The following is an 18,299-nucleotide window of genomic DNA, read 5'->3' as shown; positions in this document are numbered from 1 at the left end:
TATGATATGATAACCCACTTTCCAGAGACCAGATTACATAGAAATTTACAACTGAAGTTACTGTACGGTCTTCAAAAATGAGTAAAACCCATACCACATGGTCAATTATAAAGGCCCCAAAATGATCAGTATAAAATAAGTCAAACAAAATACCAATTGCCTCATTTATGTACAAAATATTGAAAGAAAAACAAATATGTTACATAGCAACAAACATGCACTGAATTATTTCACATTTTGTATGGATTGTCAATAACACACAAACAAATAAACATTAATATGATGAGATAAAGTATCATAATTTGAATAGAAGGTTAACTAAATGTCAGAATTTTGATATTGAATATGAGAAGAAAGCTCTTAATGTTTTCAGAATATCAAAAGAAAAAATGGGTATCACTGAATTATCTGCTATAAGATAAAATAGAAAAATGTCCTACAGATTCCTTTAATAGAAAACCTTTTCTGGGAGTTATCTCCCCTTAATATATGACGGTTAAATATCAAAAATAGTTTATCTTTGAATTAATATGGGTTATAATAACCTGATATCACTCTAATTTGTTCATTATTTGACAATTCTCGTTTATAAGTTGCATTTATGCATCAAAATTTGCTGGCCTATTAAAATATTCTCCACCTATTATGCACTGCTATTCCCCACCTAAAGACTGTATATAGTGCCCTCTATTTTTTAAATTTTTTGGATGGGAGGGTTATTGTATCTGTGTTGCTGTCTCATCAATGTTAAACTCAACAACTAATATGAGGGTGATCTAAACATTTTGAGGTTGAATTATTGATGGTCATAGACCAGAATTAATTTAGAAAAGTGTTCCAAAATGATAACTCTAGCACCATATTTTTGCAGTTTGCACTAGCAATTTGATGTGGAGGCAAAGGATACCAGGTGAGTTCCATTCAACTTCCTTTGGTAAACTTTATATTTGAGAGGCTTGGTAAGCAAATGATTAAATAATATTGTAAGCTTGTAATTGTATACAGAACAATTTAAGTCACCTTTAAAAATTATCTTGCATATGTTGCTTATTATACTGAGTTTATTAATTTGTAGAGTACACTGGTTAGTTGATTTTTTGGTTGTTGTTTGCTTATTTGATTGTTCAGTGTCAAACATGTTATACATATCATGGACTGTGTACAAGCAAATTGTCAGAATTACGTTGACATCATGTTTCTTTTCATTGTATGGAAAGATAACTCATCCGATGTTTTGTCAACCTTGCACCTGATCTTGTTCTTCATTTAGTTCAATTTCATCCATTAATTGATTGCTATCTGATCTGAGTTCTTCTAATTCCAATGGTCGAAGTCCTGATGTTTTCTTTGAAAACAAATGTCTGATGCTTTGACATTTTATATTTAGTTTTGTACGGACATCTTTTGACAGGAAGCACAACAAAATTACATTGACGAATGCCTGAGAATGGTCTCCTATAACCTGTAAAACATATAATATACATAAATTACACATCAATGTTGACAAAACATAGATTTTGAGTTTCTGAAAGATCATAATAAAACTTGATGCTATTTTGACACATGCACTCATGTCTGGAAAATATTACTTATGTATTTTAATTTAGTTGTTTTCTTATCAGTGGCGGAACCCTGTGGAAACCCCATATTTTAACAAAACGACTTAGTACTTTGACCTATAATTATCTACTTTACAAACTTGTGACTTGAATGGAGTGTTGTCTCATTGGCACTCATACCACATCTTCTCATAGTATCAACCTAATCTTAATGGTAATAATCATATTCTTCCATATATTGAATTAATTAACATCAAGACAAGTGGTCTTTTTTTTAAAAGTAATATAACATCTCATATCGATAATTACAACTTCACATTATTTAACTCATGATAATACAAAACTGATTTGTTTGTTACATCTTGTTATGAAGTGTATTTGTCAATGTTACAACCCAACAACAACAAAAACCCAGATAACAAGCCTCAAATTGCCCGTAGTCTAGTACAAATCAGAAATTGAACATTTATACCTTTTAAGATATGTGATCAGAATTAAATTATCTTAAGTACAAAACAATTGATTGCATCACTTTCTTTACTTTACACTTTGATTTCACCCCTATTGCAAACAAAAGTGTACTATGGAAATGTCCGCCCTAACTTAATCAATTAGATATCCAAGGTACTGCAATTATGAATTACCACAGTTAAATGACTTAGATGCTGTCCCATTATAGACTATTCAGGTGGCATCTCTGGACACACTGTCACTTTACTCACTTTGAGCATGCTTTGTATTGCAAAATAAGCTGGTGATGAAGAAAACACTATTTGTATGATGTATAAACACTTCTAGTCAAACTTGAACCATTTGATGAATATTTCATTGTTGCCAGAACAATGGTCATGTGTTCCTTGACTCCTCTGGCAAAAGTGTTCTTTTAACATATTGAAACTAGCAAGTTTTATCACTCGCTAGAAAAACAAGGCAAGCCAAGAAACAAATGTATCGAACAGAGGTCAACTTCTTGTAAAATTAACGATAATATTACCTGCATCAATACAAGCCAACTAGCCGTTGTGGAGAGGGCAGACGCCATTTCTTGCCAGGCACCCCATGCATTTAGTACAACAAAAATCAATGGTATATGTCTTAATTTACGGTTTGCTTTCTGTATTCTAAGTGTCAAGTCTTCCTCAAACTCATCAATTTGTTCTTCGTCTGGTTTTCCCTGCTTAATGGAAATACTATGTTTAGTGTTTTGATTTGTTTAGGGTATCTTTAGAAAAGCATAATATATAAAAAAGAAGATGTGGTATGATTTCCAATGAGACAACTATCCAACAAAAGACCAAAATGACACAGACATTAACAACTATATGTCACCGTACCGCCTTCAACAATGAGCAAAGCCCATACCGCATAGTCAGCTATAAAAGGCCCCAATAAGACAATGTGAAACAATTCAAACGAGAAAACTTACGGCCTTATTTATGTAAAAAAATGAACGAAAAACAAATATGCAACACATAAACAAACGACAACCACTGAATATACAGGCTCCTGACTTGGGACAGGCACAACCATAAATAATGTTGCGGGATCCCAACCCTCCCCCTAACCTGGGACAGTGGTATAACAGTACAATATAAGAACGAACTAAAAAAATCAGTTGAAAAAGGCGAAGTTAACTCATCAGATGGACAAAAATAAAAGTGGACGTGGTCAGGTACTTATACATACCGACACAAAATCTAAGAGTACTAGCAGTTATCTGACAGCTAGTTAAAATCCACTAACAACTAATAAATAAATCATGCATCTAAGATGTATGTACTCGGGGTCAATTTCTAAAACAGGCGATAGTGTCCTCCTTTAATTTGAAACCTTGTTAAATCGTGAATTGAACTTGATCTTTAAGATATATACCAAAGTCGCACCAGTTGGAAAGAGGTAGGGACAATTTTTGGTCCAGAATTTTACGCAAACCGAAGTTTTCATTCACAATCTTAAATGTGCCCTATCATTTCTATGCCAAAAGGTGTTCACGAAAATAGAAAAATATTTAACATTTGCCAAGTTGTCATAGTGACGCAATTCTCGGTATATTATATACTACGAGTCATAAGACACATTGGTGCAATTAAAAGTCGAAGTCGATGAAACCTATGATTTCGGTATAGAAACGTGTCACTATTTCAAGGGTGACCAGAACTCATTCTTTTATTAAACAAAACAACAACTTTTTATAAAAATAAAAAAACACATTGAGCAACAAATAACATTAGGTTTATATAAACATGATGTCATAAAAAGTTTTAAAAAAAACTAAGAGCTTAATAATAATACTTTATTCAGAAGCAATACAGCTTATAGAATATACAATTTTACAATATTTTTTGAATGCATCAGTGAAATATAAATACAACAATTATACACAATACATGCATGGCGGAGAATGAGACAAAAATTCATATGATAAATAAATAATACAACTACATATTACGAATTTTTTCAATATTAAACAAAAATTATTAAGTTCTTTTACATTTATGACCATGCAAGTCGCTTGGTGTGAGCATTATAGTTGTCTGTCATGATAATAACATAAAAAAGATAATCGGCATTAAGGTTGAACGTATGGATTATGGATTATTGACTAATTTTACAATTCTAATAGTACGAGTGACATCTTAACCTAAAATCCCAAATGTAAAACTAAAACATATTAGTAACGTTATATTTTAAATTTTGTTTGATTTTCTTTGCTTAGTGTCGATTTTAAGATTTTTTTCTCGGATTGAAAAACTGTGTGCACAATAAGGAAATAACTTTTAAGTTGGTGAGATTTGACTACTGAAAGCATTTCTAAAAATATATATATTGTAGTTTTATGGCTGTATACGATGGTTTGACAAAAGAAATATGGACTGAAAATTATATTAAATTAATATTTCTAAATTATCATTATGGCGTCATTACATGATAAATCTTGGTTAATTAATTCAATATTTTCTTGTTTAGTGTACTTTCCTGAATAATTATTGTAATTGTTATTTTATGTGAAGGGGAAGACTTCATAAGTATTTGTCTTTTTGAGCAAATAAAATAGTTATTAACTTAAACTATAAAATGCAACTTTGACGTAGAACCATCACTTCGATGACGGCCTAGTCAATCTTATAAATATTTTATTTATTTCAAATTGTATTTACATTAGAACTATTAAAGGTCAATCTGAACAAAAAACAATCTATATCCTTGACAAAGGAAAAAAACCCGATACGTTTGATTTATAATACTTTACAAATTGTGTTAATTATTTTGTTTTTGTATTTATTTATTATGCGGGTATGCTCACCTGGACTGAAAGCGAGAATTGTACAAAACTGTAAAGTGCAGTACATATAATGATGGTAGCTATCCTCCACCCTAATCCTGTAACTAGTTCCCACATCTCAAATTTCTCTGTCTCTCGGTCTATCCAACACCATGGAGGTCGACGCTCAACCTTTGCTTTCCCAAAGTTAAACCCTATCACATCTGAGGCAGTGGCTATTACCATTACGGCCACTAAAAAAGGTGCAATCATATTAATGTTTCATAATACATTTTCATTCCCAGTATAGTAACGAAAATCGGCTTATTTTATATATCAAACACATTCATCACTGAATTGATTTTTTTAAACAGTTTGTTTATAATTGTTTTATGTCCACTTCATTTGAACTTTGGTGGATTGCTATCTCATTGGCAATCACGTCACCTCTCCTTAAATTTATATTGATTTAAAATATTTTTAAACTTCGTTTGAATACTCATATCTGTTGTCATTTGCACTGAATTTTCACATAAAAAGGGAAAATGTACTTAATATTACAGCAATAAATTTAAATTGAAAACCATACTGTGTATAAATGTCATGATAATTACCTGGAAATCCCCAGCAGACAAGATGAAAAACCCCTCTCAGTTTATCGGCAAGAACGTCTTTCTTCCAGCTGATGCACAGATAAACATATAAACTTATAGCACATGTCCACAGATAGGCACACACATTAGACACTATAGAGATTGCGCTAGCAGCGGCACAGACGGGGAAATTACTCCATGTTAGTTCTGGTGTGAACACCGATACCCCCGCAGCCACAATACTACCAACACAGGACACTAAGTTAGCCACTGTCAGACAAATCAACAAAGTTCGTCCATTAGTACGCACTGATTTACAAGATATGAGGACAGTGATAATAATGAGACAAGACAATATGGATAATGTTGACATGACAATGGCTATCCCTGCATAGGCCTTGTCTATTGTGTGTAGAAAAGTAAACTTCATGGTGGAGTCTGGAGTCTGGTTTCTGTTGTGTTTAAGTTTCAGTCTGATCAAGGTTTACTGACTATTCCATAACTGGTTTATATTGATAATTGTCGTTTTAATCATTCAGGAATTGAGAGACTTCACCGCATTTTCATGTTTAATTGTCCTGAAGTGAAATAAATATAACGTTTAAATGCTGAGTAAAAGAAGCATACATTTTAATTTCAAAACTTTTAATCTTTAAAATGAAGTAAAAATTGCACTTAATGATTTATTTTCTTTGTGATAATAATTCCTGTATTATCATATTGTCATATTAGAGGACTCTTTTTTTTTTTTTAGATATGAAATATAAAATCTAAAGTATTTGATGCAAAATGTATATATGACATATATATCTCAAAAATAAACTACCGTATACTTCTAAACAAATTGATTTTTTTAAATCATTGAGCAATTCGGTATTATATCCTTTTTAGTTTACCCCTCAAGATGTATAATTTTAGTGTATTTTCGTGTACATAACTAGAAACAATTACCTTAAATGATTAAATTGTCAAAGTGTTAAATCATGTGTATTGCCTTGCATATCCAGACCCGCAGGAAGTTGACAACATCAAATAAAATGTCGCTGATCAAAGTCTCTGATGATATCTCGTTGTTAATCATCACACATTTTTATCAATTTTGATAAATTTTAATGTTATGCATTTTGCCTAGCTTTATCGTTTGATGTATACGTATAGTCTGGTATCCTGACTCAATTTCTACTTTGCGTCACCTATTGTCAAGCAGGAAGCCAGGGAACAAAAAAAAATATGCCTGAACCAACTCCGAAGAGACAAAATGCCGTCGATTGTGACAGAACTTGATATGTTAAACCTTGTTTTTGGATTGCAAACTGCTTTAGAAAATCGTAATAAATGTTAGTCTTTTAATGAATATCTATCACATGAAGCTTTAATTTTGATTCATACCTGTAATGCATCCGTCGCATCTTGATTTGTTATTTCTATTGATGTAACGTACACCCTTTTGTATCCTTTCTAGTTGGTCTGGTTTTTTTTTTATTTGTTATTCCATGGAGATATCCATTGATGCGTATTTTCCTCATTATTTTTGTCAATATTTTAGATTGCTTCTTGTGAAACCAAGATTAAAACATGGGCGTCAAGTTGGTTACCTATTCCCTATTCCCTATTCGTTACCTATTCCCTATTCCCTATTCGTTACCTATTCGTTACCTATTCCCTATTCCCTATTCGTTATCTATTCGTTACCTATTCCCTATTCCCTATTCGTTACCTATTCGTTACCTATTCCCTATTCCCTATTCGTTACCTATTCGTTTCCTATTCCCTATTCCCTATTCGTTGCCTATTCGTAACCTATTCCCTATTCCCTATTCGTTGCCTATTCGTTACCTATTCCCTATTCCCTATTCGTTACCTATTCGTTCCCTATTCCCTATTCGTTACCTATTCCCTATTCGTTACCTATTCGTTACTTATTTGATTTTTAATATCCTTCCCCCTTTTTAATTATGGCATGGAAAAGTTTAATATGGTTGCTATGGAAACGGCACAATTGTGAAAATAATCTGTTTTAGGTTTTTGGTAAACTGTTTGGATATGCTTCAACTCAGAATCATCATATTTTAAAACAATGTAGGTGCCCTCTATATACAGGTGTTGGATGACTTTGGCGATCATTGGAACTACTATGTTGCCATGGAAACTACACCAAAATTTTCAAAATTCTCAAAATGCTCAAAACTTCATGAAACTTCACAGTAATGATTAGCAACAATGGTAGATGTGGCATTTAGAGTTGGAATTTCCAAAATAGGTCTTGTTACCATGGAAACAATGCAAAAAGGTCAAAAATTTCTAAAATAAGAATTTTGAGTAAACTGGATGAAACTTTACAGGAATGGTAACTGGCATAGGCAGAGTTGGATTTTGAAGTTAGAATTTTCAAAATGGCCGCCGTAACCATGGAAACAGCAAAAATATCAAACATTTCAAAATGTTCAAACTTTATGAAACTTTGCAAAAATGTAACTAAACATCTGTAGATGCTCTCTTTGACTTTGGAATTGTCAAAGTGGCTGCCGCTCACCTGGTAATAGGGGGAAGGGTGCCATCCGTTATTGCTAGCAATTACAAATCTAGTTGTTAATACTCTTACATATGGTAATAGTTCTAAATCTGTTGAGGTAAAATGATCTTTTTATGACCTATTTATATGTGTTTGTGCTCAACCGATCCTTTTACTTCATGTTCGATACGCATTTGACCCTTACTTGTTTTTTTATACGTTCTACCTTTTAACTGCTTTATGTCCGTATGTTTGAAGATGGATCTTGGTTCGACGGGATGAAATCATCGTGTTAGCGCTTGCATAAAAAAGAAGATGTGGTATGATTGCCAATGAGACAACACTCCACATTCGACCAAAATGACACAGAAATTATCAACTATAGTTTACTGTACGGCCTTCAACAATGAGCATAGCCAAAACCGTGTAGTCACCTATAAAAGGCCCAGGCATGACAACCTCATACAATTCAAACAACAAAATTGACCGCCGTATTTCATATACAAAAAAATAAACGGAAATATGTAACACAAAAACAAACAATAACTACTTATTTCAGGCTCTTGTCTAGTGACAGGCACATACTAACATAATGTGGTGGGGTTAAACATGTAAGCAGGGTGTACATCGTTTCGGAGCATGCTATTACCTTGTTTAATTCGTTCGATCACTCACTTATAATTCGCTTATAATACGAGTATCTTACGTTGCACCTTTTAAAACATCATTTTCAATTGTTTTGTTGTCTCTGGTGGAAGATTTGGGCTCTTAGAGGTGATATAACTCTATAAGTGCATTTGTATCCGTTCCAGCGCTCGGAAAATACCCTGTTACCTATTCGTTACTTATTCGCTTTTAAAAAGTTTGTTGTACGTTGCACCTTTTAGAAAAGAATTTTCAATTAAGTTCATATGTCTGGTGGTAATAATGTGTTCTTATAGATGAAATAACCCTATTACCACATATGTACTCGTTCCAGCGCTCGGATAATACCCTGTTACTTGTTCGTTCCTTATTTGCTTTTAATGCACGAGGTATACGTTGCACCTTGAAATAAATCGTGTTTTGATTGTGTTCATGTCTCTGGTGGTAACAATGTGTTCTTAGAGATGAGATGACCCTATTAGAGCGCATGGACCCGTTCCAGCGCTCGGTTAATATTCTGTTACCTATTCGTTACCTATTCACTTATAATACGTTTGTTGTACGTTGCACCTTTAAGAAACGGATTTTTTATTGTCTCCATGTTTCTTGTGGTAACAATGTGTTCTTAGAGATGAAATTACCCTATTAGAGCGCATGTACCCGTTCCAGCGCTCAGTAAATACCCTGTTACCTATTCGTTACATATTCACTTATATTACGTTTGTTGCACGTTGCACCTTTTAGAAAAGGATTTTCAATTGTGTCCGTGTCTCTGGTGGTAACAATGTGTTCTTAGAGATGACATGACCCTATTAGCGCGCATGTACCCTTTCAAGCGCTCGGTTAATACCCTGTTACCTATTCGTTACCTATTCGTTACTTATTCGCTTTTAATACGTTTGTTGTACGTTGCACCTTTTAAAAAAGGATTTTCAATTGTGCCCATGTCTCTGGTGGTAACAATGTGTTCTTAGAGATGAAATGATCCTATTAGAGCGCATGTACCCGTTCCAGCGCTTGGTAAATAACCTGTTACCTATTCGTTACTTATTCGCTTTTAATGCGCGGCGTATACGGTGCACCTTCAAATACATCGTTTTATATTTGTGTTCATGTCTCCCTAATGGTAACAATGTGTTCTTAGAGATGAAATGACCTTATTAGAGCGCATGAACCCGTTCCAGCGCTCGGTTAATACCTTGTTACCTATTCGTTACCTATTCGTTACCTATTCACTTATAATACGTTTGCTGTCATTGCACCTTTTAGAAAAGGATTTTTAATTGTCTCCATGTCTCTTGTGGTAACAATGTGTTCTTAGAGATGAAATTGCCCTATTAGCGCGCATGTACCCGTTCCAGCGCTCAGTAAATACCCTGTTACCTATTCGTTACCTATTCGTTACTTATTCGCTTTTAATACGTTTGTTGTACGTTGCACCTTTTAAAAAAGTGATTTTCAATTGTGCCCATGTATCTGATGGTAACAATGTGTTCTAAGAGATGAAATGACCCTATTAGAGCGCATGTACCCGTTCCAGCGCTTGGTAAATAACCTGTTACCTATTCGTTACTTATTCGCTTTTAATGCGCTGGGTATACGATGCACCTTGAAATAAATCCTTTTTTAATTGTGTTCATGTCTCTGGTGGTAACAATGTGTTCTTAGAGATGAAATGACCCTATACGAGCGCATGAACCCGTTCCAGCGCTCGGTTAATAGAGGTTTCCACATTTGCTACGTATCAGGTACGGTTGGTACGTAACGCAACCGTTGGTGTTGTTTGGGAGATATCATTTACTGCGTGAAAGTATTGTTTTCGTCATGATGAAATTAGAGAAATCGAAATGCATTTCAACGATAAAAACCTTAATATTTTATTTATTCAGATTTGCACTAGTTATGAAACACCTTGTGTGTACTTTTATACGGTAATATTTATTTTGTACACACGGGAATGAATCAAACAGTCCTCACAGGAACTGAGTTGCCTCGACCTTTATATTCTAAATATAGATTTGCGATTCTGTTTGTTTGGTTTTGTTTTTGTTTTGAGTATATTTAGACAAAAATAAAACAATATATTCTAATACTTTCAGTTAACAGAATTTGGAATAGCTCGAATTTTTTTATTATAACTTTCGTAGTCATATCTTATCTTACTGATGTCGTTATAACTAGTGATGCAAATTGTGTTCAAAATTGTTTTGCCTTTTCATCAAAATAAATAGATATCAATTCGAGCATAGCAGCAACATTTTTATATTCAACACAACACACATGGTAAAAATATCGATCTAGATTTTTCCATATATTTTGTTGATTTTTATGAATGAATATGAATTTTATAACACTGATGAAAAACATTTCTTGAGTCGAAATATTTATCAGCACGATATAATTTCATCTTGTTCGTTTATTATTATGCCATAACATATTATTATTACATTAATATTGGTAAATATTGTCGCAAGGAAATTAATGTCAGGGCGGATCCAGTCATTCTAAAAGGGGGGTTCCAAACACACGTTCCCATTCAAATGCATTGATCGTATAAAAAGGGGGGTTCCAACCCCCGGACCCCCTCCCTGAATCCGCCAATGAGTGTACTTCACGAGCTTGCAATAGTATGATATATATAAACTACGAGGGATAATGTGAACCAAAATTCATCCATTAAACCTTTTGTCCTACAGCAATGGTTGAAAACTGGACTCTAAATTAAAGATCATTTTCTTCGGATGTTAATTGTTTTTAAGCAATTTCTTCAAGTTTATATGTATCATGAATATGATCTTACCCAAGATAGCTTAACTCTAGTTTTTCTTCATTTTCTCACTCGGCTTACTGTAAAACAGATATATAAACTGTTTGTTTTCTAAAATTGATATAACATGGTGATTTGGGGATTTTTTTTAAAAAAGAAAAACTTCGCCCGAAGGCATGAATAATTTTCCAAAAAGCAAGGATGCCAAGTGAAAACGATATCAGTTATAATTCTATGCATAGTTGTTCAGGCAAATTATTTCTTTGCTTTCATATATTGAAATATAAAAAAAAACTATGTAAAGGCTCTAAAGCCAAGAACATAATTCATCATTAAAGCCTCTTTTTTGTTGGTCATTTTTCTTTTCAATTTTTCTCTATCATCTCTCTTTTTGGCGTTCTCTTAAACACAGAACATGTATTAGAATTGTAATTAAAGGGCAATAACTTTCATTTTCAAACAACTGACAATGCCATCTATACCTGTTTTAGTAGATCCTGTAATATTTATCACTTTGCCATTTATTGTTACTATCAATCTAGATCAATTACTACCATAACAAGTCGACTGACGAATGATTTAGGATTGCTGATAACTTTTTCCTTTGAAGTAATTCTCGGTCTCTGAACGGGTACAAATATCAGCAAAAATATCACTTGGCTCGTCATCAAGATATCAAGAAAAAATATAGATGTAAATCAACCAGCAGCTAATGTGAATGATAACATAAAAATAGAAAGAACAACTGTCAAATAATTTATACCGACTTGAATTAATTGATTAGCGTATTTTATACAGTAAAACTGTGAAATTTAGCCCTAGATTGTTTGCTTTTGATATTGATGATTTGTCTCGCATAAATGTAGGGTTACTGTAAGTTATGGCTGGAAAAGAATTTAAAACTATTGTAAAAGGTTATCATATTACTTTTGATTCACACGTAAGAGAATGGTAGGCCATTTTATGGAAAGCTGTCTTACAACATGAGGTTTAGTTTTGTTTGTTCTTGAAATAATTAAACACTAATTTAACCGGATCAGGTAGCATACTAATGGAAAGTTGGAATTCTTTTACTGGTTATACTGTGTATGTTTCCAGTATTCGCGAGATCGGTTGTCATGTACACTTTTGTGTGATTTTTAATTTATTTCATCAATACTCTTTTGTTTTCAAGGTCAAAATATTTTGTTAAAATATAGTTATTTTGTTCATATTTTCTAAAACCTACCAAAAAAAAACAAAATACTTCATCATTTTATATTGTTAAAAGTTTATTATCAACAAAATGTACAAACAATAATAATTTCATTTGTTATTCAGCTATTTTTTTGTCTATGCAATTTCAGGGGGAAATAACTCTAAAATATAAACCGTTCGTACCAACCGTTACTTGCAACGGTTGCTTGAGGGCATAATCGAGTGCACACAATATTGTTTACTATTAATACAAGAAGTAACCACATGAAATTAGTACCAAATTACAGCTAAAAATTCTCAAAATAGTTCTATATATGATTCATAAAACATACGTTGATATTAACTGTATACATCAATTATTTCCAAAAGTTAAATGACGGCTCCCAGTTCGTACTACGGTTGGTACGGTTGCAAATGTGGAAACCTCTAATACCCTGTTACCTATTCGCTACCTATTCGTTACCTATTCACTTATAATACGTTTGTTGTACGTTGCACCTTTTAGAAAAGGATTTTTAATTGTCTACATGTCTCTTGTGGTAACAATGTGTTCTTAGAGATGAAATAACCCTATTAGCGCGCATGTACCCGTTCCAGCGCTCAGTAAATACCCTGTTACCGATTCGTTACCTATTCACTTATAATACGTTTGTTGTACGTTGCACCTTTTAGAAAAGGATTTTCAATTGTGTCCGTGTCTCTGGTGGTAACAATATGTTCTTAGAGATGAAATGACCCTATTTGCGCGCATGTACCCGTTCAAGCACTCGGTTAATACCCTGTTACCTATTCGCTACTTATTCGCTTTTAATACGTTTGTTGTACGTTGCATCTTTTAGAAAAGAATTTTCAATTAAGTTCATATCTCTGGTGGAAATAATGTGTTCTTATAGATGAAATACCCCTATTAGCGCATATGTTGTCGTTCCAGCGCTCAAATAATACCCTGTTACTTATTCGTTCCTTATTTGCTTTTAATGCACGAGGTTTACGTTGCACCTTGAAATAAATCGTTTTTTAATTGTGTTCATGTCTCTGGTGGTAACAATGTGTTCTTAGAGATGAAATGACCCTATAAGAGCGCATGAACCCGTTCCAGCGCTCGGTAAATACCCTGTTACCTATTCGTTACCTATTCGTTACCTATTCACTTATAGTGCGTTTGTTGTATGTTGCACCTTTTAGAAAAGGATTTCAATTAAATTCATACCTCTTGTGGTAACAATGTGTTCTTAGAGATGAAATTACCCTATTAGCGCGCATGTACCCGTTCCAGCGCTCAGTAAATACCCTGTTACGTATTCGTTACCTATTCATTACTTATTCGCTTTTAATACGTTTGTTGTACGTTGCACCTTTTAAAAAAAGGATTTTCAATTGTGCCCATGTGTCTGGTGGTAACAAGGTGTTCTTACAGATGAAATGACCATATTGGAGCGCATGTACCCGTTCCAGCGCTTGGTAAATAACCTGTTACCTATTCGTTACTTATTCGCTTTTAATGCGCTGGGTATACGGTGCACCTTTAAATAAATCCTTTTTTAATTGTGTTCATGTCTCTGGTGGTAACAATGTGTTCTTAGAGATGAAATGACCCTACAAGAGCCATGAAACCGTTCCAGCGCTCGGTTAATACCCTGTTACCTATTCGCTACCTATTCGTTACCTATTCACTTATAATACGTTGTTTGTACGTTGCACCTTTTAGAAAAGGATTTTTAATTGTCAACATGTCTCTTGTGGTTACAATGTGTTCTTAGGGATGAAATTATCCTATTAGCGCGCATGTACCCGTTCAAGCGCTCGGTTAATACCCTGTTATCTATTCGTTACTTATTCGCTTTTAATACGTTTGTTGTACGTTGCACCTTTTAGAAAAGGATTTTCAATTGTGTCCGTGTCTCTGGTGGTAACAATATGTTCTTAGAGATGAAATGACCCTATTAGCGCGCATGTACCCGTTCAAGCGCTCGGTTAATACCCTGTTATCTATTCGTTACTTATTCGCTTTTAATACGTGTGTTGTACGTTGCATCTTTTAGAAAAGAATTTTCAATTAAGTTCATATCTCTGGTGGAAATAATGTGTTCTTATAGATGAAATACCCCTATTGGCGCATATGTTGTCGTTCCAGCGCTCGAATAATACCCTGTTACTTGTTCGTTCCTTATTTGCTTTTTATGCACAAGGTATACGTTGCACCTTGAAATAAATCGTTTTCTAATTGTGTTCATGTCTCTGGTGGTAACAATGTGTTCTTAGAGATGAAATGACCCTATTAGAGCGCATGAACCCGATCCAGCGCTCGGTTAATACCCTGTTACCTATTCGTTACATATTCACTTATAACACGTTTGTTGTACATTGCACCTTTTAGAAAATGATTTTCAATTGTGTTCGTTGTCTCTTGTGTGTAACAATGTATTCTTATAGATAGAATGATCCTATTAGCGCGCATGTATCTGTTCCAGCGCTCGGTAAATAACCTGTTACCTATTCGTTACTTATTCGCTTTTAATGTGCGGGTATACGGTGCACCTTGAAATCAATCCTTTTTTAATTGTGTTCATGTCTCTGGTGGTAAGAATGTATTCCTAGAGATGAAATGACCCTATTAATGCGCATGTACCTGTTCCAGCGCTCGGTTAAAACCCTGTTACCTATACGTTACCTATTCACTTATAATACGTTTATTGTACATTGCACCTTTTAGAAAAGAATTTTCAATTGTGTCCACGTCTCTGGTGGTAACAATGTGTTCTTAGAAATGAAATTACCCAATAAGCGCGCATGTACTTGTTCGAGCGCTCGGTTAATATCCTGTGACCTTTTCGTTACCTTTTCGTTACCTATTCACTTATAACACGTTTGTTGTACATTGGACCTTTAAGAAAAGGATTTTCAATTGTGTCTACGTCTCTGGTGGTAACAATGTGTTCTTATAGATGAAATTACCCTATTAGCGCGCATGTACCCGTTACAGCGCTCGGTTAATACCCTGTTACCTATTCGTTACCTTTTCACTTATAATACGAATAGGTAACAGGGTATTAACCGAGCGCTTGAACGGGTACATGCGCGCTAATAGGGTCAATTCATCTCTAAGAACATATTGTTACCACCAGAGACACGAACACAATTGAAAATCCTTTATTAAAAGGTGCAACGTACAACAAACGTATTATAAGTGAATAGGTAACGAATAGGTAACAGGGTATTTACTGAGCGCTGGAACGGGAACATGCGCGCTAATAGGATAATTTCATCTCTTAGAACACATTGTTACCACAAGATACATGTAGACAATTGAAAATCCTTTTCTAAAAGGTGCAACGTACAACAAACGTATTATAAGTGAATAGGTAACGAATAGGTAACGAATAGGTAACAGGGTATTAACCGATCGCTGGAACGGGTTCATGCGCTCTTATAGGGTCATTTCATCTCTAAGAACATATTGTTACCACCAGAGACACGGACACAATTGAAAATCCTTTTTTGAAAGGTGCAACGTACAACAAACGTATTATAAGTGAATAGGTAACGAATAGGTAACAGGGTATTTACTGAGCGCTGGAACGGGTACATGCGCGCTAATAGGGTAATTTCATCTCTAAGAACACATTGTTACCACAAGAGACATGTAGACAATTAAAAATCCTTTTCTAAAAGGTGCAACGTACAACAAACGTATTAAAAGCGAATAATTAACGAATAGGTAACGAATAGGTAACAGGGTATTAACCGAGCGCTTGAACGGGTACATGCGCGCTAATAGGGTCATGTCATCTCTAAGAACACATTTTTACCACCAGAGACACGGACACAATTGAAAATCCTTTTCTAAAAGGTGCAACGTACAACAAACGTATTATAAGTGAATAGGTAACGAATAGGTAACAGGGTATTTACTGAGCTCTGGAACGGGTACATGCGCGCTAAAGGGTAATTTCATCTCTAAGAACACATTGTTACCACAAGAGACATGGAGACAATTAAAAATCCTTTTCTTAAAGGTGCAACGTACAACAAACGTATTATAAGTGAATAGGTAACGAATAGGTAACATAATATTAACCGAGCGCTGGAACGGGTCCATGCGCTCTAATAGGGTCATCTCATCTCTAAGAACACATTGTTACCACCAGAGACATGAACACAATTAAAAAACGATTTATTTCAAGGTGCAACGTATACCTCGTGCATTAAAAGCAAATAAGGAACGAACAAGTAACAGGGTATTATCCGAGCGCTGGAACGAGTACATATGTGGTAATAGGGGTATTTCATCTATAAGAACACATTATTACCACCAGACATATGAACTTAATTGAAAATTCTTTTCTAAAAGGTGCAACGTACAACAAACTTTTTAAAAGCGAATAAGTAACGAATAGGTAACAGGGTATTTTCCGAGCTCTGGAACGGATACAAATGCACTTATAGAGTTATATCACCTCTAAGAGCCCAAATCTTCCACCAGAGACAACAAAACAATTGAAAATGATGTTTTAAAAGGTGCAACGTAAGATACTCGTATTATAAGCGAATTATAAGTGAGTGATCGAACGAATTAAACAAGGTAATAGCATGCTCCGAAACGATGTACACCCTGCTTACATGTTTAACTCCACCACATTATGTTAGTATGTGCCTGTCACTAGACAAGAGCCTGAAATTAAGTAGTTATTGTTTGTTTTTGTGTTACATATTTCCGTTTATTTTTTTGTATATGAAATACGGCGGTCAATTTTGTTGTTTGAATTGTATGAGGTTGTCATGCCTGGGCCTTTTATAGGTGACTACACGGTTTGGGCTATGCTCATTGTTAAAGGCCGTACAGTAAACTATAGTTGATAATTTCTGTGTCATTTTGGTCTAATGTGGAGTGTTGTCTCATTGGCAATCATACCACATCTTCTTTTTATGCAAGCGCTAACACGATGATTTCATCCCGTCGAACCAAGATCCATCTTCAAACATACGGACATAAAGCAGTTAAAAGGTAGAACGTATAAAATAACAAGTAAGGGTCAAATGCGTATCGAACATGAAGTAAAAGGATCGGTTGAGCACAAACACATATAAATAGGTCATAAAAAGATCATTTTACCTCAACAAATTTAGAACTATTACCATATGTAAGAGTATTAACAACTAGATTTGTAATTGCTAGCAATAACGGATGGCACCCTTCCCCCTATTACCAGGTGAGCGGCAGCCATTTTGACAATTCCAAAGTCAAAGAGAGCATCTACAGAAGTTTAGTAACATTTTTGCAAAGTTTCATTAAGTTTGAACATTTTGAAATGTTTGATAGTTTTGCTGTTTCCATGGTTACGGCGGCCATTTTGAAAATTCTAACTTCAAAATCCAACTCTGCCTATGCCAGTTACCATTCCTGTAAAGTTTCATCCAGTTTACTCAAAATTCTTATTTTTGGAATTTTTGACCTTTTTGCATTGTTTCCATGGTAACAAGACCTATTTTGGAAATTCCAACTCCAAATGCCACATCTACCATTGTTGCTTATCATTACTGTGAAGTTTCATGAAGTTTTGAGCATTTTGAGAATTTTGAAAATTTTGGTGTAGTTTCCATGGCAACATAATAGTTCCAATGAATGATACTTCGGTGATCCTAGTCCCAACGATTGTGGATTGTGAAGTGTATAATTCCTGTGCCGCTAATGGGATGAAGCACTAATCAATATAAACTTCGATTAGCACTGAGTATGAGGTGAATAAAAGTTCAAACCATGTCA

General features: G+C 34.3%; 1 protein-coding gene across 2 annotated transcripts; it reads right to left on the bottom strand.

The window, feature by feature from the left end:
* Positions 1–332: 332 nt before the first annotated feature.
* On the bottom strand, positions 333–6,533 carry LOC134697137 (G-protein coupled receptor 157-like). 2 transcript variants are annotated; one of them, XM_063559201.1, is made up of 5 exons: positions 6,366–6,533; positions 5,436–5,992; positions 4,864–5,075; positions 2,554–2,736; positions 333–1,462 (listed from the first exon to the last, which is right to left on the bottom strand). In XM_063559201.1, exons 2-5 carry the CDS (start codon positions 5,842–5,844, stop codon positions 1,238–1,240), a joined length of 1,029 nt encoding a protein of 342 aa, XP_063415271.1. In that variant the 5' UTR covers positions 5,845–5,992; positions 6,366–6,533; the 3' UTR covers positions 333–1,237. The 2 variants fall into 2 exon arrangements, with proteins under 2 accessions (XP_063415271.1, XP_063415278.1); XM_063559208.1 differs by having other exon boundaries at positions 2,554–2,733.
* Positions 6,534–18,299: the final 11,766 nt, after the last annotated feature.

Source organism: Mytilus trossulus, chromosome 1, assembly GCF_036588685.1.
Source record: "Mytilus trossulus isolate FHL-02 chromosome 1, PNRI_Mtr1.1.1.hap1, whole genome shotgun sequence".
Classification (NCBI taxonomy): domain Eukaryota; kingdom Metazoa; phylum Mollusca; class Bivalvia; order Mytilida; family Mytilidae; genus Mytilus; species Mytilus trossulus.
The sequence above is the reverse complement of the archived record's forward strand: the minus strand, read 5'-3'. Positions and strand labels throughout refer to the sequence as shown.